At 39.6% G+C, this 22,905-nt stretch overlaps 1 protein-coding gene across 3 annotated transcripts in view; it reads left to right on the forward strand.

The window, feature by feature from the left end:
• LOC108239093 (SAM and SH3 domain-containing protein 1-like) overlaps positions 1-22,905 on the forward strand; it is a 78,490-nt gene that overhangs the window by 49,925 nt on the left and 5,660 nt on the right. For 2 of the 3 annotated variants that reach the window (XM_017421592.3, XM_037977942.1), the window contains 14 exons: positions 7,242-7,370; positions 9,046-9,096; positions 9,502-9,551; positions 12,882-12,922; positions 13,049-13,135; positions 14,567-14,679; positions 15,196-15,297; positions 17,610-17,739; positions 18,364-18,752; positions 19,616-19,681; positions 19,784-19,927; positions 20,012-20,144; positions 20,351-20,520; positions 20,609-20,812. In XM_017421592.3, the coding sequence (XP_017277081.1) occupies positions 7,242-7,370; positions 9,046-9,096; positions 9,502-9,551; positions 12,882-12,922; positions 13,049-13,135; positions 14,567-14,679; positions 15,196-15,297; positions 17,610-17,739; positions 18,364-18,752; positions 19,616-19,681; positions 19,784-19,927; positions 20,012-20,144; positions 20,351-20,520; positions 20,609-20,812 (1,809 nt within the window). Of the gene's footprint in view, positions 1-7,241; positions 7,371-9,045; positions 9,097-9,501; positions 9,552-11,740; positions 12,802-12,881; positions 12,923-13,048; positions 13,136-14,566; positions 14,680-15,195; positions 15,298-17,609; positions 17,740-18,363; positions 18,753-19,615; positions 19,682-19,783; positions 19,928-20,011; positions 20,145-20,350; positions 20,521-20,608; positions 20,813-22,905 lie in introns of those variants that run through there. The other variant, XM_017421595.3, reaches the window with a different exon arrangement.

The following is a 22,905-nucleotide window of genomic DNA, read 5'->3' on the forward strand; positions in this document are numbered from 1 at the left end:
AGATCTACAACTGATTTACTTTTGGAGTCAACCTAATTCAAGATGGCAGCCGCAGTCAGCTGAACTTAGAAAACACAGAAATAGCTAAAATTCAGTCAGTGTTACAGATATTGCGCTAAGATGTGGTGTGGCAGTGGCTGACAGTAATTCACGACATACTCCAAGTGCTACTCATTGTGCAGGATCTTTGCTTCACTTTTGCATTAACTGTAGGAGTCAAACCTATTTGTCTGTTAGCAAAATATCTCATGAACCACTAAACAAATTTTAGTGAAACTTTAAGAAATGACCAGCAGCGGGACATACACCTTCCTTTAGGGATTGTGAGGCCTTTAATTGAATTTTGACACCTAAGTAATGATCCAAATGAGGTGTGTTTAATTTAAAAAGACCTTTAACATGTTAGTGGGAAAAGGCTGCTTTACATCTGTCCACATGTGACATTCACAGCAGGTTAAAATTTAAATGACTTTCGTTTTAGTCCAGTTTTATACTTTGTAATAAAGTTGACAACAACAAAACAATAAAAGTCTTTTTTTCTCTTCTTCTGTAATGAAACCTACAAATATTTCTGACTTAAAGCAGGGTGAGGCAAATGATTCGCTGATACTTTGTGGCCCTGGCCTGTTTGCCTTTAAACACGACAGAGGACCTGTAAAAACCCTCACGCCCTGGACCCTGAGGGCACGAGGATCTTTTGTCTCTGTATGTGATGCTGATCGCCTGAGAAATGTGACGCCCACACTTTTCTTTTCAACCCCTGTGGCTGATGTCTCCGGCTGCAGTTCAGGCCTAGATGTCATTAATTTAGAGACGGAGCTCTTGTTTTTTGCAAGACTTCCAAGTTTGAGAATAGGCGTCATGTCTTTGTTTGTGTTTTATATGCTTTAAAGGAAAGGTCAGGTCTTTTGAAACAGGGTTATGTGGAAAGGTTATGAATGAATATCTTACCTATTAAAAATCAACTAATGAAAATAAGTCATTGCTTTTGGATTTTGGTTCAGTAGAATTATTTTTAAAACAAATTAATGAAACTTAATGTTTTATTGCACAACCTTTTGAGGCGATCACTTGAGTCCAGTGATTTCTGTCCCTCTCTCTGAGACGTCTGCACCTGTCCTCAGATGTTTTGTCCCACTCCTCATGGACAAGCTGCTCCAGCTGTCTCAGGTTTGAAGGCTTCCTTCTCCAGATGTTTCAGCTCCTTCCACAGATGTTCAACAGGATTTAGATCAGAGCTCAGAGGCCACTTTCAGAACGGTCCAATGTTTGGTTCTGAGCCATTCTTGGTGTTTTTAGTTGTGTTTTGGGTCATTATCCTGTTGGAGGAGCCATGACCTGAGACAGAGACCAAGCTTTCTGACTCTGAGCAGCACAGTTTACTCCAGAAGGTCTTGATAGTCTTGAGATTTCATTGGACCCTAAACAGATTCACAGGTGGTTCAAATGTAACCGGCAGCTGGTGAAGATCGCCATATAAAACCTTCATTCAGCCCCATTTTCGCCAGCTACTTTTTGTTGATTGACCAAAAATATTTTGTAAACGTTTGCCTAGAACAGTCCCTGTGTTATCCCTAAACTTCATAATGATGCAAAATGTAATTTTATTCACAATGAATTATTTTCTACCTCCAGCCATCGTTGAGAAAGCAACAAGCACTATTGTTGTAACACCACCACTGATTGGTCAAGAGTTCTCATTTATCTTCCGAGGCTTCTGATTGGTCGATGTTGGGAGCGTGACACTGCATCATTTTCGAGGCAGTGGATGACAGATGCCTGAATGTCCAAGATAAGAACGGACAAGAAAAAGTAACGTACCAAGACGATCCATTTCGAAACTCCAGTCATAATGTTTGTATTCAGATTTATTCTACAAGATTACTTACTTCAGGTTGACTGCCTTCAGAGATGGTTCCTTTGTCTTGGCTAAATTAATTCTCCATCTGATTTTCTGAAAACTCTCCCAGTTCTTCCAGAAAGCCAAAATTTCCCACAAATTTTCTTCAAAAACCTGCTGATTTTAGACTCTTCAGACACCTTCCCAGCCTTGTTCTAAACGCCAGGAAAATGCATTTCTGATGTTCTGAATTTCACATTTTTCTAATCTGAGCAGCTGTAGTCTCAGGAACATCCAGCTGCTTGGAGATGGTCTTATAGTCTTTGCCTTTAACATGATGACAATAATTGTCTTTCTAATTTCCTGAGACAACTCTGTCCTCTGCTTTCTGTGCTCCATGTTCGGTGTGTTACACACCATGATACCAAACAGCCCTGTGACTACCTGTCACCCTTTAAATAGGCAGACAGGACTGGAGACACGTGTGATGCTGGCTACAGGACACACCTCAGTTTAACATGTCCCTGTGGGCAACTATTTTCAATCTGTTCTAGGAGAACCATCCTTTTTGTTAAGGCCAGCTTCATTAGATTTTTTTTTTCTGTTGCACCAAAATTCAAAAGTGATGCCTGATTTTCATTAGTTGACTTTTACAAATTCTTTTCTTATTACTTTTAATAAGAAGTTTCAAGTTTTTTCAGTGATGAGTGGAGGTTTTTCTTTCTTTAACGAAAAGGTCCAAACAAATGTATCCGTGTCTGTTATGTAACTGCGTAATGAGAAACTGATGGTAGTGTAAAGGTTTTTAAAATAGTGTTCACATCAACCACTATTTTTTGGCTTCATTCAGACTAGCCATTTGCTTGTCAATGCCGTCTTTAAAGTCTTTGTTGTTCACAGAGCTATCTAAAACAGATAAGATGTTATTGTTCGTAACCTTTCCTCAGAGCCTACTCCAAAACTTCTGATCCTTTGCGTTAAGCTGCATTTACGTCCTATAATGGGGGTGCATACACATACACCATGTCTATTAAGCACTGAGGGTGCTGCGGTATCACGTGGCTGTGTCACAATGAGCCGTTTATGTGAATCAGCGGCAGTCGGAGGCAGAAGGGTGGCTGCAGCCAGGCGCAGTGCAGGGCTTCAGTGTCATTTCTCGACAGTATGAAAAGCAGCCAGATTTTTCAGGCCGTTTTCGACCAGGGGGCATGTTATTTGCCTAAATGAATGGACCTCTCTTCTGAACAGTTGGGCCCATCACAGATTGCCATGGCGTGAGACAAGTGAGCACAGACTCTTACTTTTTCTCTGCAGAGGGCTCTTCTCAGTGCATTTGCATAAGTTCAGGGTATGGCATGAGTGAGGCATAAAGATGATTATAATCTGTGGAGCGGTTTACGAACTAAGTAGATGGTTATTACTGACGCAGCATGTTTGTGTGACCAGCCTTCGCTCATAACTGCACATGATGACGAACCGTCTTTGTGTATTTTTAACTCTCTTGTTCTTGTCTCATCCTGTGTCACTCTATAACCATCTTTTATACCTTTTTTGTGATCTTTAATTACTTTTGGAATCACAAATGACTCACAGCCCGTTTAACTGTTGTGGCTGTTATGCATTTTTATGAGCATATACTTTTTTTTTTACTCATTTGATTGTTTATTTGAATTCAGTTTATTCATAAAGCACCAAATGACAACACAAGTCATCTCAGGGCACTGTACAAAAATACAAGTCCAACAACAGTAAAAAAATAAGGCCAACAAATAAAAACAAGCCCCACAAGAACAGCAACAGCAACAAAAATAACAATATTGTGGTTGATTTGAAATGAATGTTTTGTAGAAAAAGTGACTGTCTTGTAGTTTTATGTCTTGATGTGTCCAAACAAACAAAAAAAAGCTGATGATGTTAAGGATGTTTTAGAATTATCATAGTTGGATTTTATTTGTGCAAATAACCTGGAGGAAATTATTTGTACATTTTTTAGTTACCAGCTCTGTAACTTGGTTCAGCTGTAAAGAAAATCAAATGTGTTGGTTTGTCTTAAATTTTTGGTTTCACAGAAAGCATTTTTATTTTTTATTTTTGTACACAAACAGTCTGTTTTTCAGTTCAACAACAAACCAATTCAACCAGTATCTTGCATGCTGTTGATTATAGTTCTTGGAGACAACGCAGAATCGGCAGATCAGAGCTTAAAACTCCTAAACTGAATGCGGCCGAGGAAACTGGGATTGAGCTTCACCAAATACTGTTTTAGTTTTCCTTTATTAAATTAAAATAAAATAGGTTCAATAAATTTAAGGGTATTTCAGTGGGTGGGGCATGTTGGAGACTAGTTGGCGACTCGTAACTTGGAAAGAAAATAGACAAATTTTGAGTTGCAGTCTTGACCAGCGAGCCGCGCGGCCGAGTTTTATGCAGCTAGGGGTGGAGCCGAGACGAGATGAGACGAGATACTAGGCTCACAGGACGAGACAAGAGTTTAACAATACTTTTTTTGATAAATGTTTTTGCCGCAAACTTTACTGACTGGCATCTTTCTGGTTTTTCACGAGCCGATTTAGACCTTAGGGGGTCAGAGTGAAAAACCGGATCAGCTCAGATATAAAAAAATAAATAGATTTGCCATGTTTATCAGATTTCTTATGTTTAAATATTCATACAAAAATTAGTTTTTATTAATTTTTATTTTTATCAGTCAGAACAAACAGTGGAGATTTTTTTTTTTAACTAAAATAATTTTATGTTGTCCGAAGGCAATCGTTCTGCCTGACAAACAATTTAAAATGATGGGAACATCTTTAGTGAGAATTTCAACAAACAAAGTCATGAGTCCTGTTTTTTTGGGGGGGTTTTTTGGTACGGTTTTCACTAAAACCTCAACGAGAAATCTTGTGATGTTTTACTCTGGTGAGATCTCGTTACACCCCTCTCATGGCATATTTTTGTGCTCACCGGTTGCAAAACTGTATTCTTGGCCGTGCACTTTATTTTTTGCCCACCTCCACCAACACCGTACCCGCCTCAGCCCACTTTGTCCCCACCCCCACATTTATGATTTTGTCTACTGGGACACAATTTCTAAATGAAGTTGAGCACATTTTTTTTTATAATTTATCATCAGGGTGTTTTTTTTTTTAGACCTGAACATTTGCCTCGGCTGTTAAACTACAGCTGCCAGAATTACAAACACTAAATTGAGAAGGGGTTTAAGACGCTCATGACGACTGACTTCTGTGAGAGAAACATTTTTATTCAAAACACAAGCGGCACGACTGTGCACCTCTACGACACAGGCGAGGAAATCGAGAACCCCACAAACATTTCGAGATATTTTAGAGACTCCCTCGTGAATGCTGTTTGCCAGCTAGTGTCCACCAGTGAGACACAGGTATTACCAGCACCATGTTTACTGGACCTTCATTAAATACAACACAAGTCTGTTGTTCCTTTAAAGTGTGTCTCATCAGAAGTCTTTATATAATACCTACAGAAAGCATGGCGCAAAGAATCATCACCTGCCCCTGCCCCCCATTCAAATCTCCCTTTTGTTTTCCTGCCATTCAACTTTCCATTACTTTCCCCGTCTTTGTTTTCTAACACGGCAGGCAGCCGTTTTCAGTGTAAAGCCACTGAAAACAGACTGTGTGCTTCCTGCTAATTACCACTGTGACCAAGTTAACAACCAGGTGTTTAAATATAACAAAGCACTTACCAGCAGAGGAGCTTCTACCCACTCTGAAGTCTGCGGGGCGGAGAACGAGCTCAATTAAAGAGTTATAAACAAAGTGACTCTCTGCCGAATTTATCGGAATCATAACTCAGCGCCTAACATTGTTTTTCTGGGTCTGTTTGACATGAAAATAGGCGACAACAACTTCGTAAACTGGCAGCGTGTCAGTGGTCTGTTGCAACCCGTGCTTAGTTTGAAAAAATAAATGTATAAATACAATTCTGATTGTTTCAGTTACCTCTAAAAATAACTAAAACTATGAAAATATTTATCATGAAGGCGAGGTGGTGATTAAGTTTTTACTCATTTCTGTGTGTGTGTTCATTTAATTGTCTGGTCGCAGAATATCTCATAAACCATTGGACAGGTTTTACTGAAACTCTCAGAAAGTAATCACTGGGTGTACATCTATAAGCAATTAACTTTTGGATTCAAACACATTTAAGATGGCCGCCACAGTTAAGCAAATCTAGCCAACGTAAAAATAGCTCTAACTCAGCCAGTTTTACAGATTTAGAGCTAAAATTTGGTGTGGTAGTAGCTGAGAGCCATTCCTACTACATACCCCAGGTTCTAACTGATCACACAAAATCTGCAAATCTGTTGCCATTAACTTTTAGAGTCAACCTTGTCTGGTAACAAAATATCTGACGAACCACTGGGGAGATTGTAATGAAACTTTCAAAAAACAATTCCTGGATGTGCGTCTACAGCTCATTACCCTTTGGAATCAACCCAATTCAAGATGGCCGCCTCAGCTAATCAACCGTAGCCACATAAAAATGGCTTTAGCTTAGGTAATTTTACAGATATCAAGCTAAAGTGTACCCCGCAGTTTTTAAAAAAAAAATAAAATCCGTTAAATTGATGTATTGTAATTCAGTTCTGTTAGGTTTTGTAATGATGTAGTTTAGTGTATCTTACACAAAAGATCAATTTTCCTTGGAGGCGATTTAACAAACCAAAGGCTCACATTGCAAATCTCCACATATTTACTGGAAAAAGCGTATTTCAAATACATTAGTTTGAGATGTTTTTTTGGACCATTTGTAAACCAAGTTCTGCGGTTTAGTCTAAAACTTGGCTGCTAGATCCTAAAACTCAGCAAAAAAACCTGTGATTTGTAATCTTCCCATCCAACAAAAAGCACACAACATGTCAAATGTACAATTGAAGGAAACTTAAGGGGGGGATTCATCCAGGAATATGTGTTGTGTGAGTCTGGACAAAAGGTGATCCGACTGAGTGCTTCTGCTTCTTGTGATTTACGGCCGACTGAACCCGTGGCCTCTCGAGTCGAGTCTTGAGTGGAACGAGTGTTGTAGCTGCGTCACACGGTGCCTCTTCTGTGTGTGTGGGGGGGGAGGTCAGGTCTGAGGAGCACCGAGGAGGTGGTAGGGATCAGCGAGCAGGAAGATGACAAGCAGCTGAAGGCACAGACAGCATCCCAGCTTGATGTCCCCAAAGGCCCGGTGCTTTATCTCCTGTGCTTCCTGTTTGTTTGTGGTCCCGGTGCCAAAGTTTCACACAATGGCTTATCGTGACAGTGGTCATTGTCGGCAGAGGTCGCCTGCTGCTCGGCACCTCGCTCAGCCTCTTCGGGACATTGTCTTATCTCCGTTGCCATATCAGTTTCAGTGTTGTCTTTATCTCATGCAGGATGGCTCTGTGGGGAACCTTGATGACCTGGCTCAGGAGTACTCTCAGTATTACGGCACCTCCCTCAGCGACGTGTGCGAAAGGATGGAGGAGCTACGGAAACGCAAAGTAGTACATGATACCGACATGGTAAAGAGTCTTCTGATTTCATTGTACCTTTTTGTTCCCCAACGCTGGAAAGCAACATTTTGTATGTGCAGTAATGTCTGTCAGCAGAATCAGTGCATAGTTTAATGAAAGACTGCCACAGCTTAACAAACACAAAAAGGCTATAACTCAGTCAGTTAAACAGATATTGAGCTAAAAATTCAACTGATAGTAGCTGAGAGTGGTCCACAACACATATTCAGAGCACTATCACAATACCTTTTAATATTCCATGACATCACATCTAACATTGTTTTCGAGGTTTAATTAAAATGGCTATAACTCCATCATTACTCATCAAAAGATCATTTCAGTCTGGCATGAAAGGCAGCGGGCGATATGCATTCCTTCAATAAGTGCTACGCCTGTAATTTAAGTTTAACACCAGTAGAAAATACTTTTTTAAGCTGATGGAAAGATTGAGTGTCTGTAATTCAGTATAAATTTATCGCTCAAAGCAGTGTGATGTAGCTAAAGATAAATATGAGAAGTTAAAGCAGAACATTTAGTGTTTTCTGCTAACATGTAGAGGGAACTGAGTGCTGAATGACAGAAGCTGAAAATTAATTTTTAATTTCATTTACACAGATCTAATATGAGCTAAACTAAAGCTAAAATTAGCTAAAATTAGCAAACTAGTAGCTAAAACCTAAAATTTGCAAAACAATAGCTTAAAGCTACAACTAGCAAAACAGTAAGCAAAAGCTAAAATTATTGGAACCAAAGTTAAAAGTTGAAAATATTAGAGTAGTAGCTCGAATTTGCGTAATATCAGCTAAAAGCTAGAATTAGCAAAACATTAACTAAAAGCCAAAGTAACCAAAACAGAAGCCAAAAGCTAAAGTCATTGGCACAGAAGGTAAAAGCTAACATTATTAAAATAGTTTCTAAATGCTAGAATTAGCCAAACGATAGCTTAAAGCTACAACTATCAAAACAGTAGCCAAAAGCTAAAGTTATTGGAACCAAAGTTAAAAGCTAAAAACTATTAGAATAGTTGCTAAATGATAGAATTTGCAAACCACTAACTGAAAGCTGAAACTAGTAAAACAGCAGCCAAATGATAAAATTATTGCCACAGTAGCTAAAAGCTGAACTTGATAAACTGGTATCTAAGAGCTAAAGCTAAAAAAAATCGTAGCTAAATCTACTTCAGCACATTTGATTTATTTAGAGCACAAAGTTTTTCAAGGACTTGAAGAGATCTCCGTTCATTTCAATGAGAAAAAATGGAAATAGAGTTAAATATTTCAAGATATATAAAAGTTAGACAAACCAAAGGTAAAAGCTGTAACGTCCTGATCGAGCTGAAGGTTTTGATATATGAACGGCTGAAATGGAGTCCAAACAGCGAATGAAAAACACCTAAAACAGAAAACAAGAGAGTGAAAGGTGACTCAGCGTTCTGTTGTTTTGTCTATCCAGGGCAGCAGCTTCACCCACAACAACAAAAGAGGGACTGATTTTTAGCAGCTGAATAAATGTCAGACGTTTGACGTTAAGTTTGTTCTTTATGTTTAGTGAAATCTTTATGCTTCCCCTGTTGTTACATCTGAGTCTGAACCTCGCACCAACACTACCGCTGACTGGGATTTCAGCCAGAGTGTCATTTCAGGATGGCCCTGTAATTTACCCCTCCACTTCCACTGCGTTTCAGGGAAAAGTTGACTCAGCGGCCACATCAGCGTGTCTCCGCTCTCAGATCCAGGTGAGTGTCCAGCTTCGAGTGTGTCAGACCCCAAGGGGGAGACGGTTTGCCTCTCCCGCGCGTCAGCAGACGCTTTGATAAGAGGGCTGAGCGATTTCTCCGTCATTAAAGTAACGTCTGACCCACCGGCCTTGAAACGGGGCTTGGAATGAACGGAAGCCAAAATAAGGTGAAGCGTCAGCAGATCTGAGAGCAGCTTTCACATTTAGAGACAGAGAGGAACACGTTTTTTATTTAACTCTTAACTATAAAACCAGTCCACCTGGTTTATTGTTCTTATCAGGTATATATCGTATCCTACACTTTGATTCGTCTGCTGCAGGAGAACTTCTGGCTTTTTGAAACACTGCTGCTGGTGTATATAACATATGTTTTAACATCCTTTATGATTTTCATCTCTTTAAGGAATCTCTTGGACTCAGCAGTGCCACATCCACGCCAGAGACTGAGAGAAGGTAAGATTATTTCAAACATTTCTAGCTGGGAAACTCTTGTCTATGCCGGTGTCTATATGTGTGTGTGTGTGTTTGTCTGTCTGTCTGTTAGCAAAATATCTCATGAACCACTTGACAAATTTTAACGAAACTCTCAGAAAGTAATCATTGGATGTACATCTACAACTGATTAGGTTTTGAAGTCAATCCAATTCAAGATGGCCGCCACGGCTAAGAGACCTTAGGAAACATAAAAGTAGCTGTAACTCGGCCAATTTTACAGATATAGAGCTAGAATTTGGTGTGTTTGTAGCTGAGAGTTATCCGCAACACAGACATCAAGCACTACACATTGTGTTTTTATCTTTGCTTACAACTTTGGCATTACCTGTTGGTGTCAACCTTGTTTGTCTGTTAGCAAAATATCTCATGAACCACTGGTCAGATTTTAATGAAACTCTCAGAAGGTAATCCCTGGAAGTACATATACAAATGATTAGTTATTAGAGTGTATCCAATTCAAGATGGCCACCACAGCTAATCGACCTTAGCCAACACAAAAATGGCTGTAACTTTGTCAATTTAACAGATATTAAGCTAAAATTCAATGTGGTGGTAGCCGAGAGCCATCCTGATTACATACTCTGAGCACTAAATATCACAATAACGAGTTTTTGACCAAAACAGCTAAAACTCTAAATCTAAATCTCTTCTAAGCATCAGATGATTTTAGTTTGAAACTCTGCTCATTTTGTCAAACAGAGCCACATATTATCTCTGTCACCACCGTGGACACGTGCGTTTCCTCTGCTTCCTGAAGCCCTCAAGTCACACTTATGAGGCATTTCTGCGTAACCTTCGCACTTCCTTCCTTCTCTCCATTGTTTCGTTTAAAGACTTTATAAATTAGTCATGTCGCGTTAATGGAAGCTGACGGAGTTGTTGAAAGAATTTAGGTGACGAGTCTTAAGAAAGCAGCATGTTGCTTTTATTGGGTTTGCTTATAGGATGAGTCATATCCCGCAAAGTTTAACAAGCCCACAGAGAAGGGATGAAACGTGGACATGGTTTCAAGAAATTAAAAGTGCCCATGTGTGCAGCTGGTGTTTCATCAACTCACACTGCCCCCTAGTGGATAACAGACATAAACCTGTTTGTAATGTACAAAACCATTTGGATTCTTTTTAGGAAATCCAAACCATTTTAAATGGAATGTTTAAATTTAGTTTTCTATTTTTATTTGCCCACATCTCCCACAACTTAAGACGTCTTTTATTTTCAAATGAAACTTATTACAAAGTTTTCTTTCTCTCAGGCAACTTAAAACTAAATGGCGTGTCGTGTTATTTCCTGTGGCAGGCGGAGAACACAAAAAGCCTTTCTGAAATGATAACTGGACGAACCGAAGAAATTTCCCTTTTTTGAAAAAAAATAAATGCGATTTCGATGCTGAGCGCTGAATGGCTTTGGTGAAATTTGATGAAGAAGCTGAAACTGAGTTAAAAGAGCTAAAAGAAGCAGGACACTGACTAAAAGGAGAAATCTGCCATACAGGTGTCAAAACACAGCTGTAGAATCACAGGAAATAAATTGAGACGGGTTGGACACGCCTGCGATGAGTCTGTGACTGTTTTTGAGGAAAATCTGTGGCACAGATTTTTCAGACCCGCTCAAAATTCAAGTGATAAGACTGGGAGCCTCGGCGACTCACGGGGTGGAAATTAAGAACCCCCGCAAATGTTTGGGGACATTTTAGAGACTCCCTGCTGAGTGCTGTTTACTAACCAGTCTGCAACAGTGAGAGACTGGCTTTTATCTGATTCAGTCCGCAGAAACACCAACAGTACTAACCCTGTAATGAAAGCCTGATGCTTATTTTAGTGCAAAACATAGACAGCACCTTCTGCTGTAAGGACGTCAAAAGGAATGCATGTCACCCGCAGCTTTTAATGTCACAGTTTTGAACTAAGATCATCTTATGATGAGAAATGACGGCGTTTGGTCAAAATATTGTAGTGCACGTTCTCTACAACACGCTCAGAGTACGTGTTGGAGATGACGCTCAGCTACTACCACATTTTAGCTCAATATCTATTAAATTGGCTGACTTATAGCCATTTTCGTGTTGGCTGACTTTAATCAGCTGTGGCAGCCATCTTGAGTTTGATTAATTCCCAAAGTTAATCAGTTGTAGATGAACAGCCAATCATTACTTTTTGAAAGTTTCACTAATATCTGTCCATTGGTTCATGAGATATTTTGCTAACAGACAGACAGGAATGATGCCAACATGCTAAATATTCAAGTAAAGACTTCTGGCAATGTGTCACGCTTTGAGTATGACTTGGATACGACTCTCAGCTACACCCACACCAAATCTTAGCTTGATAGCTTTAAAATTGAGTCATAGACATTGCTATGTTTGATAAGGTTGATCAGCTGTGGCGGCCATCTTGAATCGGATTGACTTCAGAAGTTGCTGAGCTGCAGACGTACAAAAACAGTGAATATTTCTTGAAAGTTTCATTAAAGTGTGCCGAGTGGTCGATGAGAAATATTGCAAACAGACGGACGGGGTTGACTCCAAAAAGCTAACAGCAAAGATCTGTTAGCACTTAGCATATGTGTTGGGAATCAGTCTCAGCTACTACCACACCGTCTTCTAGCCCAGGATTTATAAAACTATAGCGATTTTCGTATTTTCAGTCGGTAAGCAGTGGCGGCCATCTTGAACGGGGTTGACTCCAAAAGTTAATCAGTTGTGAATGTTCTTCCGATGATTATTTTAATGAATGTTTCTCGAAAATTCCTCCAGTGAGTCACGAGAGATTTTGCTAACAGACGCGCACAGTTAGTTAGCAGCACTGAACTAGTCGGGCTAAGATGAAACGGCAGCTCGATATCGGGTCTATTTGGGGAGGAATGACACTTGTAAACCACAAAGCGGAGGTCTGGCCGCTCGCACACAAACACGCCGAACGAGTCAGCTGAGGCGCTCTCAGACCGCTCTGATGCAGGAGCGAACGCGTGCGGGGAATGCAGAGGCCAACGCCGGTGCGTCTGTAAAAACCCTCAACCAGGAAACAAAAAGGGGCTGTATTGTTCCAGCGGTGGCTGCAGAGCGCTGACCTCTGCTCGTCAGCCAACATCGGCCTGCCGTGCTGTCATGTCTGCTTCTGTAAACCCTGACGCAAACTGGTGAGCTAGAGCGACTTGAGGAGGGAAATGGTACGAGAGCAGGGAAAATGAAGAGAATAACTTGGGACGACAGGTATTGTTTTTGTTCGAGGGATTCAAAAACCTCTTTGAGAAACTCTTTCGGGTGAACTAAAGGTCTGATTTGATTTTTAGGTTTCCTGTGCACAAATCCAGCTCGGATGACGGATCAGGAGGTAAGATGAATACATCACTTCATATTTTAACTTGATTTGAAGCATTAAAATGTTTAGCTGAGATTTTTCTTTGACTTATTAATTGTTTAGATCGTGCATTAAAGTGGGGTCGATGTATCTTTTTAGGCAAATGGGATGGAAAGAGAAAAAGCAAGTCTTTCTGGCACAGTTTCCGTAAGTCACAGAAAGCAGTGATGCGTCAGAGTTCTAAAGGTAAATAATTACAAGATTTTTTTACAACCCCAGGTCTGACAAAGTTGGGACATTGTGTAAAAAGTAAATATAAATAGAATCCAATGATGTTCTAATCTCATAAACTATATTTTATTTACAATTAGGCATAGTAAATTTGTCAAATGTCGAAACTTATAAATTATATTCTAGCTGTTCTTTGCTGCGTCTTTGCTGGATGTTTTTTGTTTCATGAGTCAAATGTTTTCATTTGGTGAGAGGTCTGGACTGCAGGCAGGTCAGTTCAGCTCCTGGACTCTTCTACTATGAAGCCATGCTGCTGGAATGATGCAGTCTGAGGTTTAACATTGTCTTCATGAAATATGGAAGGTCTGCTCTGAAAAGATGTCTGAAAGGGAGCATTTGTAGGTCTAAAACCTGTAGATACGTTTATGGTTTGATAATGCCTTTTCCAAATGTGTAATCTGCCCATACCAGAGGCACTAATGCACCCCCATACCATCAGAGAGGCAGGCTTTTGAACAGTGGACTGATAACAAGATGGTCCCTCTCCTTTTTAGTATGGTGGACGTGGTTTCAATGAGAATTTTAAATTTTGATTCCTCTGACCACAGATCAGTTCTCCTCTGTCCCTCAGTCCATCTTAAATGAGCTTTGGTCCAGAGAAGACAGCAGTGTTTCTGGATGGTGTTCACATCTGGCTTCTTCTTTGCCTGATAGAGCTTTAAGCAGCATTAGTGGATGGTACAGTGAACTGTGTTTACAGACAATGATCTGTGGAAGTGTTCCTGAGTCCATGCAGTGATGTCCAGAACAGAATCAGACCTGGTTTTAATGCAGTGGCCCCTGAGGGCCCCGAGATCACAGACATCCAATTATGACTTACAGTCCTTTGAGCTCAGAGATTTCTACAGATTCGTGAAATCTGTTGATGATATTATGATCAGTAGATGATGGGATATTCAAAGCCTTGCCAAATTTCTGTTGAGGAACATTATTCTGAAATTATTTCACTAGATTTAAATGCATTTTTTTACAGTCTGGTGAACCTCTGCCCATCTTTATTTCTCACAGATTCAGCCTCTCTAAAATGCTCTTTTTATACCCAGTCCTCTCACTGATCTGTTGCCAATTAATCTAATTAGTTACAAAATGCTCCTCCAGCCGTTTATAATTTGTACCCCCTACTTTTACAGCCTTTTGTTGCCCCTGTCCCAACTTTTCTGAGATTGGTTGGTGTTACAAATTGAATTACTTACAGTTTCTTAGTTTAAACATTTGATATGTTTATGGTCCATTGTAAATAAAATATGGGTGTATGAGATTTTCAAATAATTACATTCTGTATTGATTTACATTTTACATGTCCCAACTTTTTCAGAATTTGGTTTGCACATGAATAAATCACCACTGAAACTTTTGTTGTTGTTGTGACTTTTTAATTTCTTGCAGATGATAATGTTGGCTTTGTGGCCAGTGAAATCACCATGGGTGATGAAGAACGTATTCAGCTGATGATGATGGTGAAGGAGAACATGATCTCTATTGAGGAAGCTCTTGCACGGGTATGATGCTATGTAGGCCAAATGACCTCACTTATATTTTGAAAACAGTCATTTAAAAGCATTGTAAATAAACTGCAAGTTATTCTAATTGAGGAAAAGCAAAGGAGGACGGCAGTGTTTTTGCCTGTGTGTATATGTCTGTTAGCAAAATATTTCATGGACCACTAAACAAATTTCAGTGAAACTTGCAGAAACTAACCATTTGATGAACATCTACAGCTGATTACCTTTTGGAGTCAACTGGATTAAAGATGGCCGCCACAGCCAACTAATTTAAAAATTACAAAACGGCTGTAGCTCAGTCAGTTTTACAGATATTGAGCTAAAATTCAATGTGGTAGTAGCTGAGAGTCATTCACAACACAAGGAATGGTAGGCCTTTAATTCCAAAGCACGGGTTTATGTGTTTACTGTGAACATGAGGGATTTAAAAAGTCTTTACCAGTCAGGTGGAGATTTGATGTCTCCTGTTTGTTGAGTCTCCACCATTCACTAACAAGCTCATCCTTTTTGCAGCTGAAGGAGTTTGAGATTCACAACAGGCAAAGTTGCAGATCTGATCTCACCGAGTCCCCGGATCCCTCCAGCTCCTGCACAAACGAGTCGTTCAGCTGCAGCGTAAGTGTCCGACCTCTCTTAGCTGCTGTTTACTGCTGAATCACAAACTCCGGCTGTGTGTTGTCTTTGAGGCTCCCTGATTTAGCCGTGCCAAGGCCGCTGAGCTGTTGACAGTTTCGCTCTGTCCCTGTCCCGGCGGTGAACCGAGGCCCCTCTAAAGCCCCGCAGCTCAGAGCCTGCTCCCAACTGCAGGACACCGAGTGGGCTTCTATTCATCGCTGCCGAAGCGCTAACCCCCCATTGTGCTGTGGAGAGCGGGTGGATTCAGCACAGGGCCCCTGTTATGCACAGCGCAGCTCTTTTATGCATGGGTGGAGAGACTAGGGGGCTCAGGTTCAGGGCACATTTTTCACATTCATCTGGATGGCCTGACTGCTTCTCTGTCTGTGTGCGTTACACTAAAATTTAGTTTGATTGTGTGAATGCTGAGTCAGCAACCACACTGTATTGTTATTTTTTTGTTTGTTTGTTTATGGTTTGCTCCGTACATCCAACTATGTCTGCTTTTTGCCATTTTAACCATTTAAATAACAAAATGTTCAGCTTGATTGGGAGTTGAGAGCTACGACTTTTGGTAATTTTTATACTTTTTAAAAATATTTAACTTTATTTACAATCATTTTCCCTATAGAAATACATGGATCTATCTTCAGCTCCTTTAAAATTTACTTCAGCTTGATTGCTCTTTTTTTGTCTTCCTATGCTAGTTTTAGCTTTTAGTTACAGTTTGATCATTTTGGTTGTTAGCAATGATTTGCTGATTTCAGCTTTAAGCTTTAGTTTAGCTAATTTTCACTTTTAGCTACAGTTTTGCTCATTTTAGGTTTTAGCTACAATTTTGGTGATTTTAGCTTTTAGCTACAGTTTTCTGGTTTTAGCTTTTAGCTACTGTTCTGCTTGTTTGCATTTTTAGCTTTTTCATCAGATATCAGCTTAGTCATCCAGCGGTCAGCAACCACGCTGCATTTTCACAGAAAATGCTATTATTTTTAGTTATCAGCTATTATTTTGTTTCTTGGTTCTACTTAGCATCTGTGTTTTCGTCAGCATGGGGGAAGCAGAGTTTCTCATTAAAATGACACTTATGGGGATTTCCAAGCTGCTACAGATGCAGATAATTTTTTTTTGGTATCTTTCCACATTAATTCACTGACGTAACTGCAGCCAAAAAAGCTCCAGTTTTGTTTCATTAGTTCCAGAAACTGTGGTTCTTTAAAACATGCATTTTAGTGACTTCTAAATCACGTTTTTAAGAGAAACGAAGCATTGTTTCAAAGAGCTGTAAAGGGACCAACTAATTTATCTGCGTCTGGTATCTCTTAATTTTCACACATTTGTTTTTCTCACATAGCATGTGGGTTATTGTCTCTATGAGCAACAGCAATATCACTGTGGTTTCCTACGACATATTTAGACAGGTATTTTCTACAGCAGGAAGTATAAGCAGCACACACACAGTCAAGTTATTAAAAATGGAAAACAAATATAAAAGTGACATTCTTTTTTAAATGCGTGAGCTAAAGTGCAGACTGTAATGTCTCTTTTCTAACATGTATTTTATAAGGCTTAGTGTTGTTTACCTGTTATTATCAGTCCTAAAATGAGAGAAATGACATTTTCTGCTAAAATAGTGTGAATCCTGATTGGTTGAAAAACCTGAAACAGTTGTTAAAAAAAGCAGAACAGAAGCTAAAATGAGCAAAACTATTTCTAAAGGTTAAAATTACCAAAATTGTAGATCAAGGTGAAATTTTTAAAACAGTAGCTAAAAGCTAAAATGATCAAAACCAAAGCTAAAATTTAAAATTTGCTAAGCTGTAGCCAAAAGCTAAATTAGCAAGAGTGGCTACAAAATTACCAAAACCATAACTAAAAGCTAGAAACAGCTAAATGGTAGATAAAAACTACTTTCTTGCTAAAAGCTAAATGTCACAAAATGGTTGTTATGGGTTAAAAGTTGTAAAACAATAGCTAGAAGCTACAAGAAGCATTAGAAGACAAACATAGAGCCAATATGCTGAAGCAGATTTTAAAGAGAACAATTTTTGAAGGAACTGAAGAAATCTCCATTTATTTATTTCTTCTTTCTATTATTTTTTAATAAAGTTGATTATTTCGAAAAGTATAAAAGTTGCAAACAAAAGACAAAAGTCATAGCACGCTCATCCCAGTCGAGCTGAATGTTTTCATTCATGAATGGTTTAAAAAGCACAAAGTAGAAGTAGTTTAGTGATTGCATAAAATATACGGTGGAAACTATAAACAAAATAATTTTCTCCATAAAAACATTTCTTTTTTTGTCTCTTTATCAGCCCTGCGACCTGTCAGACAACGAAGAGGATTCTGTGACGTTTAAAAGGCTTCACAAACTCGTCAACTCAACTCGGAAAGTGAAGAAGAAGCTGATCAGAATCGATGAAGCTAAGAGGTCTGAAGTAGAAGGTACTAAACTCATTATCTGACAGACTCTATTAATGAATTTGACAACCAGAATTGTGTAAGTGTGCTTCTAATCTCCTAAGTTTAGGTTTTTATTATTTTTAAAATGAAAAGCTTCATAGAACAGCAGATATATTATTTTACTTATCGCCCACCACCAAAACCAAAAGGGCAACAATGGTTTTCCTGTGACTGTGTGTGTGTCTATTTGTTAGCAAAATATGTCCTCAACCAGCCGGCAGATTTAAATCAAACTCTCAAAGTAATCACTGGATGAACGCTTACAACTAATTAACTTTTGGAGTCAGCCACATTTAAGATGGCTGCCCCCCTTAGCAAACACAAAAACGGCTCTAAGTCAGATTTAGAGATAACGAGCTAAAGTTTAATGTGGTAGTAGCCAAGAATCACACATGTGTACAAACGCATCTTCCAAGATCTTACAATGTCCCATGAGATTGCTCATATTATTTTTTTCTAGGTTTGACTGAAACGGCTGTCATTCTGTACATTCTCATCATTAGATGAGTTTAGTTTAAAACTCTGGTATAAAAGGTGGCGGGTGATATGCATTTCTTCAAGGAATGTTCAGTCTTTAATACCCTTATTTTTTTTTTACCCACACAGAGAACCTGAATGGCCTTCCCTGCAAAGACGCCGGCATGTCCCTGTGTTCAGGTGTGCAGAGGAAACCTTTAGCTTGTCCTGTAGACTCTTTAGCCTCATCTCTGCAGAAGCAACTCGTTCCCGACGAGGACTCGGCCAGCCTCACCACCTCCCCTTCATCCAGCAGCGTGGACACTTGCAGCAGCCAAAAGATATTCGAGACCTTCACCAAGTGCAGCGGGAGGCCCATTCATCAAGAGACCACTGTGGCTGGGGAGGCGAGGGAGGCGGGCGAGGGCTCTTCTTTCTCTGAAACGGAGGGCTGCATCGAGGAGGAACCCAAAATTGTGCGTTCAGTAACTGATGGAGAGCTACGGCACCGGGCGCTGGGCTCGCTGAGCCTCCACGGGGTGAGTGGAGGATGATAACTGGGATGTTTTCACTTAAAAATGCCCTGAGGATGTCACAGCATACAAATCAAGTCCAAGCAGCATTAAGGCTGAGCATAAAGGGCCTTACTGTATATGTATATAGTCAATCATAGCAACCATTGTTTACTTTTTCTATTATAAAACCAGTTCTTTTCTGCTCAACAGTTATATTCTGTTGATATAAAAATGATATATGATATATCAGGTGTTGAAATGTGCCTTCAGTGAGATCCACCTAGTTTTTCATAGCAAATAACCAGGATATATTTATTTAAATGCTCTTTTAGTGACAGTCAGGCTAGTTTTCATTACCCGTCATATTGTTATTTTCAGGCCTGTACCTCTCTGTGGCCTGGCAGCTTCTGTCTGCAGAAAGAAGCAGATAGAAACCACGGGCCAGACCTGGAGTCTGCTGTAAATGCTAGAAAAGCTGCACCGCCTAAACCGAGTTACCATAAATACTAAAAACGTTCTAAAATGATTTACCATATTTGTGGGAAAGCTGCATCTCCTAAAACAAACTACTGTAAATGGTAGAAAACCTGTGCCATCTAAAAGGAATTACCTTAAACCCACAGAAAAGTCATGCTGCCAAAAATTAATTACTGTAAATCTGGGAAAAGCTGCATTATTTAAAATGAATTACTGTAAATGTCAGAAAAGCTGTGTTGCCTAAAATAAATTACTGTGAATGCTGGAATTTTATTTTTGTCCTGCTGAAATTTAATGTTCACTCTTTGTCCAGAAAGTACTTCATTAGGGTTCAGATCTGAGCTGCGGACTGACATTTACGGACCCCTTTTCTGAACCATCACTCGATTGCATGTTTTGTTCTTTCACAGAGAGCTTGCAGCTTTGGAGGATTTGACCTGACCAGCCGCTCAGCCATTTCTGACAAAGATAACACGGTACGGAACAGCTGTTCCATAATAAACTCACTGAAAAGAAATATTTACTTCTTTTTTTGTCTCTGCTGCACTTGAGTTGTTGCTCCCTTTGTGTTCAAACAGACAGCAGATGGAGAGAGTGGTGTGAAAGATGAGGTCAAGTCTCCATCAGTGTCACGGATTTCTTTGGGCAAAAAGGTCAAGTCTGTGAGAGAAACGATGAGAAAACACATATCCAAGAGATATCACTCTTCTCTCTCTGAACAGGTATTTTAAGGAAATATTTACTTTACTGACGGTTGTGGAAATTGTAAAGCATTGGCAGCATTTGTTTCTTTTCCTGCATCCCAGTCGAGCCCAGACCGCTCATGCAGCTGCCCCCACTCGCCTCAGACCGACTCCGACTCTTTGGAGAAAGCCAAGCTGAAGCCGGGAGGGTCTGTGGAAAGCCTGAGGAGCTCTCTCAGCGGTCAGAGCTCCATGAGTAAGTCAGCAGGCTTGCTGATTAGAGCGTTTGTTTTAACTCGGCCTTGGAGCACCAGATGTGCAGTATTTATCCTACAAGTGTTCGGAGGAATTTAAATCGTCTTTGAGACAGTCTAAACATTCTGGTTTCACTTTTATTTTGTCCTTGTTAAATACCACCGTAGCCGTGGCAGCTTGTGATCCCGGTGTTTGTGTTTCGTGTAGGTGGTCAGACTGTTGGCACCACCGACTCCTCCAACAGCAACAGAGAGAGTGTGAAGTCTGAGGATGGAGAGGAAGATGAGGTGCCTTACCGTGGACCGTTCTGTGGACGCGCTCTGGTTCATACTGACTTCACTCCAAGCCCATACGACACGGACTCCCTCAAACTGAAGGTACGCTATGTGAAATCAGACATCACGCAAAGAACAGCAAATATTTTCAAAGAAGCTCAAGCTTGTCCGGCCTTTTTTTTTTTTGCAGAGTGGAGATGTTATCGATATCATCAGTAAGCCCCCGATGGGGACGTGGATGGGGATGCTCAACGGTAAAGTCGGCACCTTCAAGTTCATTTACGTGGACGTGCTGAATGACGAAGTGAAGCCCAAAAAGACCCGAAGGAGGAGAAAGACCCGGCAACCCAAACCCACATCTGTGGAGGAGCTGCTTGATCGCATTAATCTCAAAGTAATGATCTGAAGTCATGATAGAAACCTGTCACACACACACACACACACACACCGGTAAAGTTTTATGTCGCTTTAAAGCAGGAAAACCTGTAGTACTAAAGAAATAAATGCATCTAAAGTAAGTAAAATTTGATTTCTGTAGCAACTTTCAAGCACAGGTTGTTCTGCAAAATAATAAAAAACAAAGACAAATAAAAGCTGCGTTGAAAGGCGAGACGTGACATATTCAGATAAAAACACCAGAGCACAAAAATACTCCAAAAACACGAGCCTTCATCTGTTATTACAAAGACTAATGACCTTACTGTTTTGGTGAGACACTTCTGCAGTCTGAGAGGCCCGACCACAAAGCCACACTCCCCTCGTGTTCTCAGCCTCACACATAAATACAAATACCAGACTTTCTGAAGCGACCCGAGGGGCCCTGCAGGCATGTGAGGCACTAATTAGGGCAAAAATAAAACTGTTTTAAGCCAATATGCAGGCTAAAAGGCAAAGGTAGCAAAACACTAGCTACAAGTTAAATGTAGCGAAAGGCTAGGTAAAAGTATCATAATGGTAGCCAGCAGCTACAATCAGCCAAAGCTACATAAAAATTAAAAGTAGCAAAATGCTAGGTAAATGCAGCAAAGTGTTAGCTAAAAGCAACAAAAACAAACAAAACAAACTAACAAAATCCTAGTTAAAAGTGGCATAAGACTAGCTAAAAGCTAAAATAGCAAAAGGCTAGCTAAAAGTAACAAAAACCTACTTAAAAGTATCAAAATCTAGGTAAAATATATAAATAACAAAACCTAACTGAAAGCCAAAAGTGGAAAATGCTAGCTAAGAGTTGAAACTAGCTGAATGGTAGCTTAAAGCTAACAGTAGCAGAACAGTTCCTGAAAGCTGATACTACCTCAAAAAGACAAAAATATAGCCATTATGCTGAAGCAGATCTCAAAGACAACAGAGTTTTTGAAGGAACTGAAGAGAACTTATTGAAAATATTTGCAAATAAAATGAAATATTTTGAAAAGTATTAAAGCCACAAAAAACAAAAGTCATAGCCTTATTTTCCTATATGAGCTGAACATTTTGATATACGAATGGCTAAAATAGCACAAAGTATGCAAAAGTAGTTAGACTGCCAAAAAACGTGGACAAATAAAACAACTGGAAAACGAGAGGTCATGCTGACTCAGCATTCGCACAATGAGGAGCTGAACCTTTACGACAAATCACGTGTAGCATCATGTAATGAAAACTTTGATCTGAGTCATTAGAGGTCCTTCTGCAGAGTTTTGTCCCCACATAACATTATCTGAACTTCAACATAAACACAGAAGATTGCAGGAGTTTGAGCATAAAGGACATGATTGTTCAAATTTGGTTCAAAGTTGCTGCATTAAATGATGTTTTCAGCAGCCTGAGTCACAGGAAGAACACATCCAAATGAAATAAAGGCCTAGCTGTCCTCGGTGGATATCACCCGCTGCCTTTTATGTCAGGGTTTTAAACTAAAATTTTCTAATGATGAGAAAGGATATAGTTGTGGTCATGTTGGCAAAATCATTATTGCCCACCTTCCACCTTTTGGCAGCGGGCGATAATGTTCTGTTTAAAGGGAGCGTCTGTGGAACTGTTTTCTTGTCAACCTGATTGCTGAATAATATGGCTAAAAAAGAGAAAAAATAAACCTACATGCTCATGTGAAGCTTGATCACTGTCCTACTGATGTAAATGTTATATATTTGTTAAATCTACAAGAACAAAAATGACAACTTCAGGATTTGGATGATGGCATCTGCACGGATTTCACATCTTACTATTTTTATTCTTCCTCAGGTTGATTGGAGAGGATGGTAGCAAACATTGCATTACCTCATGAAATAGTCTTGAAGGCTTAAAAGTTTTCTCTTTTTTTCCTTGTTCATGTTAACTTAATTGATGTGTGGTAACAAAAAACTGAATCAGCACATTTTCTAAAAAACTTTTCCTTTGCAAATAAAGGTTAAACAGTATGTGTGATTATTGCTCATCGCTGAAGGTGAAAGGGAGATTTAAAAAAAGGTTTCAGTCTAAGGGTCTGTTTGTTGTGTTAGCAAAATA

The sequence above is a fragment of the Kryptolebias marmoratus genome, linkage group LG10 (assembly GCF_001649575.2).
Source record: "Kryptolebias marmoratus isolate JLee-2015 linkage group LG10, ASM164957v2, whole genome shotgun sequence".
NCBI lineage: Eukaryota > Metazoa > Chordata > Actinopteri > Cyprinodontiformes > Rivulidae > Kryptolebias > Kryptolebias marmoratus.